The following is a 17,940-nucleotide window of genomic DNA, read 5'->3' as shown; positions in this document are numbered from 1 at the left end:
TAGTTGTAAAACTTATTCCCTCCCCACCATCCCTGCAGAGAGAGTATTACATGCTATCAAATCAAAATGGTTCTGTTATTTGTAAATGGCTACACAAGTTGTAAACAGCAGAAAATTAGACATCTTTTGTATAACCTACAGATATATTTCTACAGTATTTTCCAAGTGTTTCTTATTTAATTCTAATTTAAATTTTAGCAAAACAGCAGTAAGTTATTACCAGGAAACAAATATTTAGATACAACACTAAAAAACAGTCCAGTCATACATTGTGTTGTTTTCTTTTCCAACGAATAGGTATAATTTTGCTACCAACAATGAGCAGCCTTATTTGGAATCAGTGACTAAAATACTAATAAAGTTGTGTTTAATTATGTCCCTTCTAGTTTCTAGGACCAACGTTTAAAAGTGGAGAATGTGTGTGCCCACTCACTTGGTTGTAAAGGGCACAGATGTGCAGCGCCGTATTTCCTGACGCGTTCTGCGCACACATGTCTGCGCCATAGAAGAGAAGGTGCTCCAGATGTTGGACATGTCCATACCGGCAAGCCTATGAAGAGATACATTAATATCTCAGTTACTATACAATCTGGCTGCATCAGGCAAGCATTCCATGCCAACATTTTTTATTTCCTCGTTTTTAAATCAGAGAATATGCTACTTTATTTTAGACCTAATTTTTAAAACCACCCCTGGACTGAATGGGAAGCCTAACAACCTGATCTGCATATCTCTCTGTGAACTCAGATGCGTGCACTTCAGGTACAGCAAGTCTGTGCAAAAATTTAAGCATATGCTTAAGTACTTGGGGAACAGCAATGTAAATTATCAAGAAAATACGAAGACTGATAACTTTCTAATATATTATTAGGCAGAATATATAAACAGAACTAATATTCCTAGTCAGCTAATCATGTTTAACAGTTGACAGAAAGTAATTTTTTTGTCCTGGAAATCTTTGGAAAGTTGTCCACTAGATGGCACTGAAGATGATCAGATTTCGAAAGCCTGATTTTTAACGTGTGAACATAGTTTATGGAAATCTGGTCAAAAGAATTGAAATAATAATTTTCAGATTCTATGATGTCACCATATGTACAGTGTACACGAGGCAGTGATCCAAAAGAGGGAAAATCTTCAAGTGTTACTTTCAGTCACACAGATAGAATGTTAAACCCTGAACAGCTGGAATTAAACCTGTACAGAATGCAACTCCACTGAAATTTGAAACTTTCCTGATTAACAAATAAGTTTGAGAAGAATCACATTCGTTCAATTCATCAGTCTCAATTACTCTACTCCTTTCTTCTCTGTAGCACACCAACTGAGCATCTCCCAGTTCATAATACTTTTACCTTGACATCATCTCAGATCAGTATCATTCCTATAATATATGGATTCCTATTCCTATAATAGTATGGAATTTAAGCTGAGAGATACAGATATACAAAGCCATTCACCCTGTCTTAAGTACCTAATTACTACTGACTTCAGTGGGAATTTTATCACCTACACATCTGGCAATTTGGATCAGAAGAATTAGTGTACTGTTCAACACACAAATGTGTGACAAATGTGACACATCTGGGATTGAACTGGATTTCCCAGACTAGTACCCTAACCACTACATCTTTTCTTTCTCTGAATTTAAATTGCAACGGACAGAAAAACAAAACAAATCAAACAACAAAAACACAGAAAAATGGTGCTTATTAAATAATTTATTCATTTACAAATCATATGCAAAAACTAATGGAAACATCATGCCAGCTGATGTTAGAACAGGAATATTTTAAGGCAATAGAAAGCAAGCATCTGAAAATAAGCAAATGGGAGAAACAGAATCAAACCATAGATGTGTTTCTGAATGTGGGGGAGAATAGAGCAAATGCACAATGAGCCATAAATGATCAATTCCGTCCTAATTCTAAAAGTCAATCAACAGCTAGATATGAATGTGCAGGTGTCCAACTTTCTATTCTTCCTACAATAAGCTGGACTAAAACCAGGCCTTTACCCCACTTTTCTTCCTTGTTAGAGTGGGGTTTGACCTTCTCCTCTGCCAATCTGACAGCAATGCTTTATGCAGCTTATTGGGAGGCTCTGTAAGACAATTTACACAAGGAAAATATATTTCCCCTAGGTATACATGTTAGGCGAGCTGTTCAAACCATTCAAACCATTTATCAGAGCTCCCTGTTATGGTCAATGGAGAAAGACTGGTATCTCCAAGAAAGAAGAAAGTACATCTGACAAACACATAAGAAGTATTACCAGGGAAATTAACATTTAGCAAGTAACAAAAATATTGTTAGCCTTTTTTTTTTTTTTTTTTTAATAAAGTGCCACTAAAAGGATGCTAAATTTCAAACTTCCAAGATTCCATTGTATAAATATGATTAGCAGTCAACTGCAGTAGCAATTTCTGCAGCAAAATCCACGGTAACCAAAGGACTATGAAGTTAAAAAATATTCCATTGGGACAGCTTATACTTCTAATTTACCACAGCGGGATGCAAAGCAACATGCAAACAGAAACAGGAAGTAACTCCATACTTGTATGTGCAAGGACTAAACATATTCAAATGACATTCAAAACACTGTTTAACCACAAAACATATATGGTGCACATCTCCTGGTACTATTTGAACTCTAACCAAAAAATAATTTTATCTACCTGATGAATTTCTTGCCATCCATTTTCATCTTTGCAGCTGACTGTAGCGTGTTCATGAAGTAGCAGTTCACAGCAGTAGGGATCCCCTCCCACCACAGCAGTGTGGTACAGGGGTGTCAGGCCACAGCTGTCTTTGTAGTTAGGAGATGCTCCAAGCTCTAAAAGAGTCTGAAAGCAACCACAACCTGTGAAAACTATTATTTGGAGGGACTTGTAAGTGAAAATAGACTTTTCTACCTTTTTCTAAAATAATTACAAAGTTGATATTTGCCATAATGTGTATTTGTTGCTCACTTATTTACAAGCTGAAAAAATGGGCTGCAACGCAGAGTAAGCTAAGGAAGGAATGACCCCAGAAGAATAAGGACCTCAAGGTATCTACAGGGATAGCAAGAAAAGGATGAGTGACAATGTCCTATTTCCATCCTTCCTTCAATTTCAGAACTGGCACTCTGAAAATGTCGCATTGCCTTTGAAACACATTTACCTCTTCAGTTACAGGATGCTTTATCAAAAATGTCATGCAATTTCCATATCTCTCAAAAGGCAATAAGCAAATGCCATAAATATAAGATTTAATCTAGCATATCAAAGTGATATAAGAATACCTGTTAAAATATGAAAGAAAACAGAAAAGACTGTGTTAAGATACAAGGCGTAATCCATATCACTGGCATTTGCTTTCAAAGAGATAAGCAGCAATAATACTATTCCTATTTCCTCAAGCAGATATTTCCCAATCTATCAGTGAATAAAGTTAAATTTCACCACTACCCAAAAATCAGAAGTAAAAAGGCCCTTTATTGAAAGCAAATCCTAAGATTTTAAAAACACTAGAAAGCACTGGAACAAATATGTATTAAAAGATCCATTGAGGACAACACAGTAATTAACTGAATGCATTTTCCTTTATATATTTTTCTGGATAAAGTAATGTGTAATTTGCTACTAAAAGCATTTACCTTGAGGGTTACTTGGTTCTTGGCTCTAGCTGCTTTGTGCAGAGCTGTCATTCCATCTTTGGCTCTGAAGTCTAAATGTGCTCCTCCATTTTTTAGAGCTTTTATCACTTCTACTGTATTGTCAAGCTGAACTGCCAAAGTTAGTGGTGTTTCTGAAGAATAGAACAGTATACGCATGAAAAAAAGATGACTAAATTTATAAAATAAAGAACATCTGCTTTAAAAACTTTTAAAATATGAAGTTAAAAATACTGATTAAAGAAAATCATAAATTATCAATTTCCTTCTTTGTACAGAAAAACCATACAGATTCCATTAGCCTAGAGTTATGAAGGCAACAGAAAGAATGCATGAGATTTAACCTGTTAATCAGTTTAGGCTGAGCAACCCCACGGTACTACGCTACGCTGCTACTTTTATTGTTCTGACCTCCACTTTCTAGGTCATGATAGTTGGGGTCCAGTCCTCGGTCCAACATTTTTGTGATTTTTTCCACTGAGAGATGGTGGACATGATCCATAAATTTTCTCAAATTAGCCTGAAACAAAGCGTGACAAATTAATCATCCTCTGATTGTAAAAGGAAAATTTTGACTAAAAGTGAAATATTCTGTCACTATATACCCACTGACACCATGGAACAAATTCACACTACTGGAGAACCCAACTTTATGCTGTGAGCATAAACCATGCAGTTTGTAAAGTTTAGAAGTCAAACACAATGAGAAGATTCTGTTGTTCATAGTTTTAAGGAAAAAGTGAATGAAGATTCTCTCAGTAAGAAATGAGGATAATGTAAGGTGATCATTATTATTCTGACCTGCAAATGAGTCTAAAGCCATAGATCAGCATTTCTGCAGCATGCTGAAAGCACATTGTATTTATGTAATAAGATTCATTCGATATTGTACACCTACGTAAAAGTCAAACATGGGATTTTTTCTACAAGCAAAAATCCCAGATCACAATTCACACATCCCTGTTGGCACTGCAAACGCATACTACTTGTTGTTTGGCAACTGGACCAGGTAGTAATGAACTCCTACTTATATCCAGTTTCTCAGACACACTACTTTTCTAAGAACACATTTGTTCGCTTCCCCAGTAAACTGGGCATACCTTTGTGTGAAGCTTGGCCAGTTGTTTTTCATCAAGATTGAACTGTTTGTACACTCTTTTCTTGTATCGAAACTGAGAGGAAACAAGCAAACAAAAATTTAAAATATCCCATTTTGCTTAAAAAATAATAACAAGAATATTTCTGACCTTACCAGGAAGTGTCCATGATGATGTAGATTTTGGAAAAATTAAAAAAAAAAAAAAAGGCTTAGTATTTCATTTTGAATATTCACCAATAATCAGCTTAACTTAGTGTCATTTTGGCCATACAGTTCATGTATGCAAAATTGCTATCTTGTATAAATATACTGAAATGAGTGGAGTTACATGGGAAATGAGATCAGCCTCTAGAATCTACATAAATAAGCAAGAATTACAGTGAAAAGAGCTTTCCCCCTAAAGGCATCTGTGCATTTCATTTATAGCCTCAGATTGAAAGAAGGCCTGGGAAAGCATGTTAAATAACAAAATACATATTTCAAAATAGCCGCTTAACACTTCTGAAATTTAAATGAAAGAAAAAGATTCCTGAAAAATCCCTTAAACAGCATAGGCAGCACTTACACATGGGAATAGTTTTCCTGATGCTTAACAGAACTGGTCCTGTGAATGAGGTTCATAGGACTGTCTCTTTTGACTGAAACTCAATCACTGTGAGCAGTTTGATGCCCTTTGGCTAGAGTAGACAGATCCACAGCCAAAATCATGTGTTTATGTAATTATAATTTCCTATTATTTCATCATACTACACACAGTTCAAAGAATGCAGCACATTTGTTGGGCAAGGAGCCTATACGGTAGGTGGCTTTAATAACAGCTTTTAAAAAAGATCACTTTTAACCCTTGTACTGCAATCCTTTAGCTGTTGCTAGAAGAATTTTGTAGAGTTAGCACTCATGAAACAGAACACTCTAACAAACATGACAGAGAAAATAATGCGGTTATTTATTTTGCTTATGGCTATAATATGAATATCACTGATTGGCTCTCAGAAATAAACTGCTGGAAAAGCCAGGACTCGAAACTCTCTCTGGACCCTGGTTCTTCTTTCCTATGTTTGTGTTGTAGTGGGGTAAGTCTGTTAATTACAGATTATTACTGGGTGATGTACCACCACACAAGCAATATCAAAATGAATTAAATGCCAGTTCTGTGCCCAGCTTCCTGCTGTACAGTGTGATCTGGCTCTGCTCTCTGCTTGCCCAGTGTCATAGTAGCTCTGCCTAGTTTAACCCCCAGCTGCACAGCCCCTGCATGAGCAATGGAGAGGGGAACAGGTGACTGCTTCACACAAACTCACTCTCCTCAGGCTTCACTGAGACAAAAATACCCTCCTTTGGCAGGAGACAAAGGGTTATTATTCAGCAACTGCTACCCTACTATGTTAAACCTAATCACAGATCCAAAAGTTTAATCCAGTACCTTACATTTCTTTTTTAAATCAGACTAGTCTCCTAAGATACGTTCCCTGTGTTCTCAGAAGAGGAAAACCTCAAAATCAAATTTTCTGAAGGGTTCGATTCTGTGCATATTTCTTGGCATAATACATGGAATAACTCCACCAAGCAGGCAAACACCAGCACTCCTGGGAGCAAGGGTTCAAGTTCAGACTTGCTGATCACTGTTTCTAAACGCAATTCTACTGCATGTAGAAACCTCAATTACAGTTTACAGTATCAGAAGAATACAATGATATTTCAGATTTTTGATATAAAAAATACCTCTAGGGACGGAACTCCTTTATTCACTGGCTGTGGGTATTCCCTAAGAAGTCGTTCCTCATCCAAAAACTTCCCATCTCTACCATTGCTTGCAGGCTGGAACAGTCCATAATTCAGGACATCTTTCAAACTCTGATTCAAAGTGCACAAAATTCGTTGCTTTGCAACCCACACTGAAGCTTCTGGGTTAAATCTAATGCATTTCTGCAAAGAGAAATGATAAGAAATGATAAAGGAAATCTAAATAATGAGGAAACATTCAAACACTATCATATTCTAAAATTCACAAGTGTTGTATATATATAAAATAAATCTATACAGCCCATGACAAAGCATACATCAACAGGATTATATTTCAGATGCTCCTTCCTCTGTAACAGCTAATGCACAAGTACTGTGAAAACCCAGGACATTTCAAGTCCCACCACAAAGATGAGAGACCACTTCCTTTTTCGGAAAAAGGATGCCTTCAAGGCAAAACTGTAGGAAAAGCCAAGTGTAAGAAGGGATGTTACAAGATATTTAACCATCCACTTGATTCTAAGATGTTCTGATGACCAGTCTGTATTCAGGCTAGAAATCTAATTTGTTTTAAGCTGTGTTTACCTCGGGGCAAGCTTATGAGAGGAACTATCTGATGTGAGGCAGCAGAGGACTAGAAAACCTCAAAAGAACCTTTTCAGTTCTCTGATACTTACCAAGTTGGAATTCAGGAATTTAAGAAGTTTAGGAATTTCATAGAATCAAAGAATATCCTGAGTTGGAAAGGACCCACAAGGATCATCTAGTCCAACTGCTGGATTTAATAACTGCTGCCCATTTATTTTATTGGCTTCCAAATTTCTTTGCAATGTGCTACAGAGATGTTTTGACCTAGGAAATAGCAGATAGCTTTAATACTTTACGATCTTAAATATAAAAATGTAATCAAGTGAGATATTAGATATTAGATTTTGTCACGAATAAAGGTGTCTAGGAAACATTTTTCATTCTGCTTATATTTAAGTTTCATGATGTTTTGTGAAAAACTTTTTATTTTGTTCTTTTGTTTTGTTTTAAATGGAGATATGAAGGAGAGAGGGAGGCAGAAGTAAGATACAAGCAGTCTTGGACTGGTACTAGACTGCTTTGATTTTAACAATCCAAAACACTAACTTCCGATTGCAATTTAAGTCTGATAATTTTTTTTTTTAGCAACTTGAGAATTCAATATGGTTCCTTTCATTCAGTCTGTTCTTGTGGTCTATCTGTTCTTGATTATGTGCAAACATTGTAGATAATGATGGGTATTTCTAATTCTCAAAGACTTGTTAAACTGGCAAAATAATAAATAATTTCATATTTCTTCAGAACATATTTCAAAATAAAATAAATCTTTCTATAGTGCTTATTCACATTGCACAACAATTCACAATATTTATCTTCAAATACTTCACTTTCCACATGTCTGACATTACCCTGCTCATCTAATGCGTGAGGACAGGTGATAAGAGCTTAACCAGCTGCACTGAACAGAAACTCCAGTGAGGAATTCTTTTTGTGCAGTAGCTAAAAGGCTTATTTTAAAATGAGTTATTTGATACATACATCACCATTACATTTCTACCACACTAGCTACAATATTTTATAAAATCCTCAATGGCAGAATAAACCTGGAAACACTTTGAAACTAATAATTTCACAAATTCACTTATTCACAGCCCTAGCCTTTCTACCAATTCATAAGAAACACAAATGTGCTTATTTTAATCAATGCTGATCCCTTTGTGTGGAGCACCTCAGCTCCCCCTCTGCATGTTTTGCAAAATTGAGTTGTAAAAAAGGAAACACAAGAACAGAAAAGCAGAGAGACTTAGTCACCAGACAGTCTTCTTATGCTTCCACAACAGGGGCACACATATAGTATCAGTATTTCTCTCTAAATCTCAAAGCCCTTATTCAGACATGAAGCTAGTGGAAAATTTGAAAAAGGACCAAGAAAACGAAAACAACAACAACAACAACCTGTTGTACTGATAATATCTAAGCTAGCAAACTTATTTCATATAGAGAAACGTCATTTTGTGTCAAACTCTATAATCAAGGTTCCCACCTATGCAAGCAAAGGGATGCCAAAGAAAATTCCGGTTTAGGTGATAAAACTCCATAATTCTGTTTAACAGGACAATGTAAGAAAGAATTTGCAGAGGGTGTGTGGTACCTTCTTTCACAATGTACTACCCGCTTCAGTGATGTGATATGTTGTCTTCTCAATTTGCAGTCAGAAAAGTTATAATCTGCATTTTAAGTTCCCTTAAGTAAAAAAATAATAAAAATAAATTAAAAATAATAATTACAAAAAAAAAATCAGACAATTTCCCATCAAGTTTTCCATGTAGAGGCATTCCTCAGATTCTGCCACGTATGTATTTAGGGACAAAAAGCAGCTTCTTAAAATATTCTATAGAATATTTTAGACTGCAGAAGACTGACAAAATTCTGCCCTTGTTTTCATACTTAAAATGCCAGAAACTTTCCTACCTTTGATAAAATAAATAAATGGACAGCCAAACATACCACTGTCCTCCATACTTTATCTCACAAAATATTCTTTAAAAACCTTACTTTTTCATTGCTAATGAAAAGCTACCCCTTTAATATAGCCATCTTGGTACACACAAATGCATATTTTGATTATTTAATTGGTTTAACACTACTAAACTGCTCAAATTTGGGCACAATACAGAAAGCAGTAAGCCCTTGCCCAAAGAGTTTGTGATCTTTTTTTTACAGATTAGTCTGTTAAATCTGTGATATGATTAATTTTACAGCTTAATCTGATCAAAATGCCCTTCTTGTACTTGCAAGTAGAGATGGAAAGCTGCAATAGGGACATGATAGCTTGTGTCTCAGCACTCAAATTTATTGAAATTACTATCAACTTTGCCATAGACTTTGAGCTCCTCACTTGGGCTGTAGGACCTGATTTTGGCAAGATAAAAGTACCAATACTTATTGAAAATTATGCTTGTAAAGAATTTCCATAGAATGGAAACATCAGCCCTATAACCAAGGAGACATACACAGCCAAAAAGGATTTCAGATTATCATTCTGGGGCATAAGTCGGACTAAAAACAAAACACAGGGGAAAAAAAAAAAGCCCTCAATTTTGCTAAGCAATCTTCTTTGGGTTACTAGATCTGCAGTTAGGGAATTAGTAGCTACCACCAGTGGAAGCAGACAGACCTATGGGATGCCAACAGCAGAGTGCCTGCAGCCATGTACAGCAGCAGCTCACCTGATGAAGGCTTTATGCAGAAGGGGACAGACAAAACAGATCAGAGGAGTGCCAGACCACACACAGCAGAAAGCATTTTACAGCACATCAAACCTTCATAGACTCACACCTAAGTAATCTGCACATAATGAACAACTGTGCAAATGCAGCCACAAAAGGTATGTTCATAAGAGGAAAGGATTCTTTGCCTTTATCACATAAATAGCTAATCAGTACTGGATTAGGAATGAGCTCAAAATCCATACAGAAAATTACTATCAATAATAATGCATCAACATGCACTGTCAATAACAGGATATCATGAAATCTGACTTCAGCAAACTGAGATTTACTGCCTGCTTGAGGAAATCGAGCAGCTCAGCAGGCAGGCTAAGGATTGCTTTCCATCCACTGGGCTGAAATACATTGTTGGTTCTTCCAGTTTTAGGTAAAAACAAGCTATAGTTCAAAAGAACTTAAAGTCTCAAAAAGTACCAGGCAGGCCCTAAGACCTTGGATTACTTTTCTCTTGTGTCCGCCTGTTTAAAGAAAGGAGAATTTAAAAAGCCTAGTACCAAAGTTTAATTTCATGGCAGAAGTCAAGCTTGACTTGTGTTCTGACCGGCCTCAAGGTTGTTCTGGGGTAACAGTTGCTGGCAGCCTATCTGACATAAATCTACAGAGTCTGGGATACTGCCTTCTTTCTTCAGATTCATTTGTTTGGCAGAGCAACACAACATGAAGCACTGGGAGAGACTGCCCTCTTGTTGAGCACAACTCCGTAACTGCGGTGACCATGAGAAAATAAGATGGCAGCTAAGTCAAAAAAAGCTAGATGAATTTTTCTAGCAGGACACCTTCAATGACTTTTCAATAAAAAATAAATGAAAAAATAAAAACAAACAACAACAATAAAAACAGAAAACAGGGACAAGTTTCGTGGCAAAGAACAACAGAAATACATAAAACCCAGATATTTCGATATGAAAGATGTGGGATCTATTCATGCCAACCTTTTGTTGCATCCCAAGACCAGAATGCTGACTACATATACTATAAAATTACAGCAGACCTATTCAAAGGGAAAAGGAAAGGGAAGAGCAAAGGGGAAAGGGAAGGGAACAGGGGAAAGGGGAAAAAGGAAAGAGCCCTGAGTGACTCAAAAACACTGTCAAAATCACACTGGGCCACTAGAAATCCTAGTCTACCAGCAAGACAGCATGGCGATATCAGTTGATGAAATGTGAGATCTGCATTTGTAACATTAAAGCTCTTCGGATCATGAGAGACACAGTCAATTATAATCTCATACATCTGCATGCTGGTAAGAGGAAGTCGCAAGTGCAACAGCAGGACAGGAAGCAGGGGAATCATATAGCTCACCCATGCCAGCTAAAGGGGAGATATTAATTCAGTGGGAATAACGTTCATGATACAGAATCTCTGAGGAATAACATTTATTCCTTCAAAGTCGATCAACCAACACTTCTTTATCATCAGACTCATGAGGATGTCAATCACACAGAACTGCGCTGCGACGGAGGAACACTGACAAAAGGTTTGTACAGCTGCCTCCAAAATGTAATTGTCAGATTATCAAAATACAAGTTATTCCTTTGGATAGAAGACATCAATATTAAAGATGTGACAAACAAAAAGCGGAAAATGCAAATGAGAGTTTGGTATCTCGGAAAAGGAAAAGGAAAATAGAAAAGAAAAAAAGGCACCCTCATTTTAATTTGTGCCTGGTATTCAACTTAATTCCTTGACACACTGCATTCCTTCCTCATAATGAATTCAGAAAGCACAGAATTCATGAGATGAAAGGTCAAAGAGAAAACAACCTGACCACATTGCCTCCAGGTGGCAGATCACCTGCCCTCATCCAGGGCATAGGTATAGATCTCCACAGCACCCACAGTGTTTCCATCATCAAAACAAACACAAAAAAGAGGAAGATCAACTATAAACAGAAAATAACAACAAGCAATCAGTCACAAAATAGGGTACAGAATATCTGTGAAAGTTGCAAAGGAAACCCTGGAATAGATCTGAGGCAGTGGACAGCAGAACAGATGGGAAACAAAAAAGGGGCTTCTTAAGAAGGAAAAAAAAAAAAAGTGTCTCAATCTGCAGACGTGACAATTGTGTTACTACCTTCATAAAATAAAAGTTGCACAAACTAAACAAGTGCTTTATCCAGGAAAGAAAAGTATTGAAGGGAAGATTCTTAATAAATACTGAAAAAAGTAATGTATAAGGAAGGATACAAATGTATAAAAAGCAATGCAGAATAGGAAAACCAAAAAGCAGTTACAACTTAAGGTGTTGCTGTACAAAGCTGCCACTTACCAAACAACGTTTTGTGAGAAAATTCCAATATTTAAAAAAAAGAAAATGGGGAGGGGGGTGTTTTGCTTATTACTGAAGTGGAACAGCAAAACAGATGGGCAGAAAGCATTTCAAAGAAGTTCTCAACAGACCCAATCCCTTCTCAACATCAGAAATTAATAAAACATTTGAATCTGAGCATTCTGATTTTAAACATAACCCAGAGGGAGCACATAAGCATAGGATAAAACAGAAGAGCAGAACAAACACCATATGTTGATAGCAAAATAATAAAAACATTCCTAAAAACAACTGGCTGACAGATCTCTTCTTGAAGTCGAGGAGAAAGAGCAATTCTGAACACAAAACATTTGACATCACCGGTGGAGCACCATGCAGAGCTTTTCTTGACAAGAGCAACTGGAGAAGAACCAGACTGCTTCCAGTTAGAGGCAAAACCTCTTACAATGTGTTACTGCATGGGCTTATAGAGGAAATGGACACATGACTTACCCTGGATTCAGATAAGATCCAGGGAGAGGTCAGATATGCCATCTATCATACAGGAAAACACAGGAGCATCAGCTTGCTAGTTTTCCATGTCCAACACTCATTCAAAGGCGTATGCGGACACGGTTGCCTTTGGGCACGAGGTAGATAGTAGGGATTAGTTTCAAGCCCAGGTGAAGTATTTGATCCTACCCATCTGAATCTTCTGCGCTAACAGAGAGGCCACTCTGGCCAGGAGATGAGGAACACCCAGTTACTGTGATTCCCATCATAACATTAAGAAGTAGGGGTCACTGTGAAGCCAGAGCCGTCTGTGCTGGATGCACTACAAACAAGCTACTGCTCAAAAGATTACACCTGTGTGTTGCTCCATAAAGGGGTTATTAAAGCTGAGCCTCCCGGTTTATTAAATCAGGAAATTAAATGCTGCGTGATGCAGCTTTTTTGCTCACTCTCCTAAGCACGTATGTTTGCGAATATGGAAGGCTTTTTATGTGCTCTATTCCCTCAGTCATTTTGGTGAATCAGGAAATCTTTTAATCACTCATTTAAACATTCTCCTTGCTCCTGTGCTAAGGATGACACTTAGTTGAATACAGATGATGAACAAAAGCAGAAAAAATTATTCTTTCTAGAAAGTATTGTTTCATCACGTTGTATTGCCATCTGAATTGAAAAGGAGACAAAAAGAGAATTGATGAAATAACTGAAAAGTAAGTCTTCATAAGAGCTTGTTGAGGTTTACAATATCTTTAAAGTTTCATATGAGAATAAGAGGGCAGTAAGACAAATTTCCTACAACGGGTGATAATTTATAGTTTTCTATAGCAGAACATCCTACTTATTATGCTTGACGATTATCTTATATTTGCAATGAATTAAAGATGATTTACACCACCGTCACTGCAGAGGAGCAAATTTTTATCCCTAGTGAGTTCAGCTAGTGATTTAAACCAGCCAAGTGTGTTCAATTTTATCTAAAGTCCTATACTTGCCTTCCTTTAAAAGAATACATTCTTGGTCAGACTTTCTAAAAACTATTAAGGAATGAAAATATAAAACTAAATAATGCAGTTTCATGCTCCTTTGATTAAACAGCATAATTTTAAATAGCTTTTATGTTAAATTAATTGTGATTACACAGCAAATGGGGTGCATGTTGGGTTTGGTTTGTAGTTATAACACAGCTCACAAACTGTTATCTTTACTGAGCTGTGCTACACTGCATTTAAGCTATTCATTTGTAAAACTGAATCCAGATTTCACTTTTTTGTACAAGAGCTTGTGAGCTGATAAATCAGACATAGATCATCTGCTATAGGATTGTTTAAAACAATTGAGTTACTTTTCATTAATATTTTACCGAAAATCAAAAAAATACTGAAAAGTAAAGCAATAAAAATGAACAAATGAAGCAGGAAACCTAAAATACATTTTATTTCATTTCCTGCACAAAATGAATTTAAACAAAAATAATTGTTTCAATAGCGTCAATAAATAAATGATTATTGGTCTAAGAAACACTATAATGAAATGAGAGGACTTCAGGAGGCTAACATCTCTTTGATTTTAACAGCAGAGAGAAGTCAGCAAGTAAAGCTGATCTTTCTGTTTATACTGGATCTATTCATTGAGCACTGACCATAATCAAAGATAGAGCAGACCGGTAGGATCACTGACAGAGGACTTCATTACAGGGAAAATCTTTTTAAAATTTAAGATGCACAACGGTGGATTTCAATATTTCAGTCAACACTGCAATGAAAGATCCAAGGTGATGACTGCTTCAGCCAAGATTTAATAAGGATGCCATGGGTGGTTCCCAGCAGCCACAGTGCTGCTTTTCCCTCAAAAGCCTTGCTGTCCAGCTCAGGTCCCACACCACCTCTTCTTCACAGAGTTTAATCTCATACAATTTCAACTATTAGAATGGCACTGTAATTTCAGCAGAAACAGGTTCAAGCCTTAACCAAAAAATAAAAAATTAAATACAAGAAATGCACTGTGTGGGTTGAGATTTAAAAAGAAAAAAAAGGGGGGGGCTCTACAACCACACCTGAGGCCACACTGTCAAAACATCTCTTTCCTGTCAGCCTGTAGACAGGCCATCTCTATCATTCCAAAAATGAACTTAATTAAAAACAAAGAAGTAATTTCATGTTAGATAAATTCTCAGTGGCAGCACAGTATGATGTAGATCTTAAATGTCAGCATGGAGTGATGTATGTAACAGACATCCATGAAAAGGATGTGTTTTTTATAATCATCTTTGAAATAAAAAAACTGTTGTCTACCATGAACTGAAAATCCAAACAGCATTCAGGAAGGCCCAGGATAATTTAGATAATCAATCACAAACTTAGACAAGTTGTGGTTCTAGATGGAATCAGCAAGTAACTCCCAAGACCTTCTCTAGGATGCAATTGCTATTCCCTTTGTAGCATTTCTGGAGGACAATGATTCTTTTACTTCAAAAATTACAACAGCAAACTTTTCCAGATTTATTTTCCTAACTTTCCATGTCCTGAACCTCATATATTCTACCACAAAAGAAACACATCTTAATAGTTTGCTGCCAGAAAGAGCAAGGAATTTGGACTGTAGATTTTTGATATCTAAGGAACGTCCATGATGTATTTTTTGATTGAAATATCATTTTTATTATCAAATCAATCATACAATTTTAAACAAATGGAAATTCTGCTTAATGCCTCTTTCTGTAAGACTTGAGTGATTAAATCTTTTATTGAAAACTGTATTTTCATTCAATAGACAAAGGGATTTTGGAAATAGCCATAGGTTTAGGACATTTGCAAGTTAACTTAAATGACTCCTCTAGGAAAAATCAAAAAAGGTTCATTTTATCATTTCTGTTATGTACCCAATATAAGTGGTGAAGAGGTGAGAAAGAATAAAATAGTAATTTCATGTCACTGTAATACCTTCCTCCAAGTTTGCTGATTTCTCTAGGTGGAAGCCTGAGAAACAACACTGTGTAATAAAGGCATAACAGCATAGGAGGAAGGGAAGATTTATTTTGGTGTCTCCTTCCTTATCTTTATGCTCTGAATATCTTCAGCTTTCTACGAAGGCCATTTTTTCATGAGAAGACAACAAAAAGGTGACTAAAGAGAGATCGATGACCTCCTGCCAGACCCCAGTTTAGTGTAATCACAAACTATCTCATGAAGAGATAAACACGAAGACGGCGGGGTTACCTATATGTGAAGTTTTTCTAGAGATGATGTGATTTTTGGTTTCAACCCTCACCTTCTGGTAAGTTTTTTAGATCCAAAATTCTCCTTACTCTACTCGGTCATGCAGACAAGGGTTTTACTTTATGGTCACAGCTTTCATCAAGTTAACGTGCTAAATACACTCCTTTGCTTGGGATGATCCCTTATTTTAGGCAATCCATTGGACATACCGCCAGTGTAAGAAAATGAGATGTGAAAGAAAACAGGACATAAATTTTGACTGATCTATTAAAAATTACAAAAAATAAAAAATAAAACAGATCTACTGTGAACTGAAACCAGCAAAGTAAACAATTTTAAACTTTTTAAAAATGGTAATGTAAAATCCCTTACTGTTTGCTGTAGATCAGGTATTATAATTCGAATCACTAGAGTGTTGCTCTGACTGTCGTCCATTCTGCTGCTTGGCTTTTCTGCGGTTGCTCTAATTGTGTCATAAATAGTTTCTTCTTTGGAGCTGTCTGATTCAGATTCAACAGAATAGTCAGAAAAGCTTTGTGCCATTTCATCTTCGCTTGATGTTGGGCTACGAGGCATGTTCAAGCTTTTTACCCTGCCGATACAAAGCAGAAAGAGAAAAAGGTATATATAGCTAAAGTCTTAAAAACAAATCAGCTACAAGGTCTGTTTGTTTTCCTAGAAGTAATACACATTTCAGCAGTGAAGTCATAGGTTTCATCTTCCTTTTATTTCCTCCTATAATTTATAAGGGTAGGCACAGTGCAATGGAAATAAATCTAGCTACTAGTTTACTACTAAAGAGGAAAAGCACTAGGAAAAAGAGAAGAGAGAAATGAAAGAGAAAATGACCTTTCTTCCAGGCACTCCTGTCTTTCCAAAAGATCCATCACCAGGTTCTCTGTTAAACAGAAGTGTTGTAAACTGTAATTCCAGTTACAGGTCAGCTAGACCTAACCTCAAAGCATATTTCTCCCAGTGTAACAAGACATTTCAAGAAATTAATATAGCTGCTAAACTAACATTATCATTGAGACCTAACTAGAATTGAGAAACTGCACAGGTAAGGCTTCAATAAAAGACAGTATTTGCAAATAGCAGAATCAACCAGAAATGAAATCCTATAGGGAGCTAGACAGATACAGATGCTTCTTTGTGGTCTGTGGCTCGTATAACACCCTTTATTATCTACACTATCAAAATCTTTCTATTATACATATTTGAATACAGAGTTTAGTAATACCTTTTAATCTGTGGTATAGCTTAGGCTAAAATGAAAGTAGCGTTTCATTCTAAAGTAAGGATATTTGCATTCAGACGTAAATTGCATCACCTAAGGGCTCACAGTAAGAACAGCAGAAAATTTTCCTTCTGGGGTTTTCCAACTACAGCAACAAAAGACCTTTTTTGTCCCACAAACTCAAAGCTTCTCCTGGAAATGAAAATTATTACTCTGTGGAACAACGAGGGAAAATTTATACTGGAAAGAAATGGAAAGATCATCATAAACTTTGCAGTGCTTGACAAGCACATACTTTTTCAGTTTTCAGAGGCAAGAAAAATGTAAACATTATTTTTCATATTTTCCTTAAGAAACTTTTGAAAAGAACTTCTCTGCTTTTTAATAAAGAAAAAATCCACAGGTAAAAGAAAAAATACCAACCAATTCCCCATTAAAGTGACATTAAAACAAAAGTAAAACACAGAAGAGAAAACTGACTTTGCCAAGGTCACTCATATGCCAGGTCATTGTACCATGATCTACAAATGTATGCTTTGTACAATGGTCTCACAGTCAGATCCCCAAAAGTAAACAGAGTCAAACAGCAGCAGGGACTAGGAGAACACTTCGTAGCACTGTGTCTCACTATTCAGTTTGAGTCAACTAAATATCACAACCATGTTACTCATTCTTCTTCAATGACCGGTCACTTATACAGATATGCTTACAAATCAGGCATAAAAGACAACTTCTAATTCAGCAAATTCTAATTTTAAGGTGTCCCTATGCTGGAGCCAGCATCTGCACCAGAGCACAAGCAGTGGCAAGGCAGGCCTAGAGCTTGAGGTCAAAGTCAAGCATTTCCAAAGCACATCACATATCCACATCATCAAGTAGTATTGTTATTTCTGGTGAAGGACAATTCCA

General features: G+C 36.4%; 1 protein-coding gene across 8 annotated transcripts in view; it reads right to left on the bottom strand.

Annotated features, from left to right (window-relative positions):
• SHANK2 (SH3 and multiple ankyrin repeat domains 2) overlaps nucleotides 1-17,940 on the bottom strand; it is a 354,395-nt gene that overhangs the window by 296,403 nt on the left and 40,052 nt on the right. For all 8 annotated transcript variants that reach the window (XM_080594526.1, XM_080594522.1, XM_080594527.1 and 5 more), the window contains 7 exons: nucleotides 16,167-16,386; nucleotides 6,479-6,682; nucleotides 4,758-4,829; nucleotides 4,069-4,177; nucleotides 3,640-3,791; nucleotides 2,678-2,845; nucleotides 434-550 (listed from right to left, as the gene is read on the bottom strand). In XM_080594526.1, the coding sequence (XP_080450652.1) occupies nucleotides 434-550; nucleotides 2,678-2,845; nucleotides 3,640-3,791; nucleotides 4,069-4,177; nucleotides 4,758-4,829; nucleotides 6,479-6,682; nucleotides 16,167-16,370 (1,026 nt within the window). In that variant the 5' untranslated portion in view covers nucleotides 16,371-16,386. Of the gene's footprint in view, nucleotides 1-433; nucleotides 551-2,677; nucleotides 2,846-3,639; nucleotides 3,792-4,068; nucleotides 4,178-4,757; nucleotides 4,830-6,478; nucleotides 6,683-16,166; nucleotides 16,387-17,940 lie in introns of those variants that run through there.

The sequence above is a fragment of the Anser brachyrhynchus genome, assembly GCF_964034855.1.
Source record: "Anser brachyrhynchus genome assembly, chromosome: 5".
NCBI lineage: Eukaryota > Metazoa > Chordata > Aves > Anseriformes > Anatidae > Anser > Anser brachyrhynchus.
The sequence above is the reverse complement of the archived record's forward strand: the minus strand, read 5'-3'. Positions and strand labels throughout refer to the sequence as shown.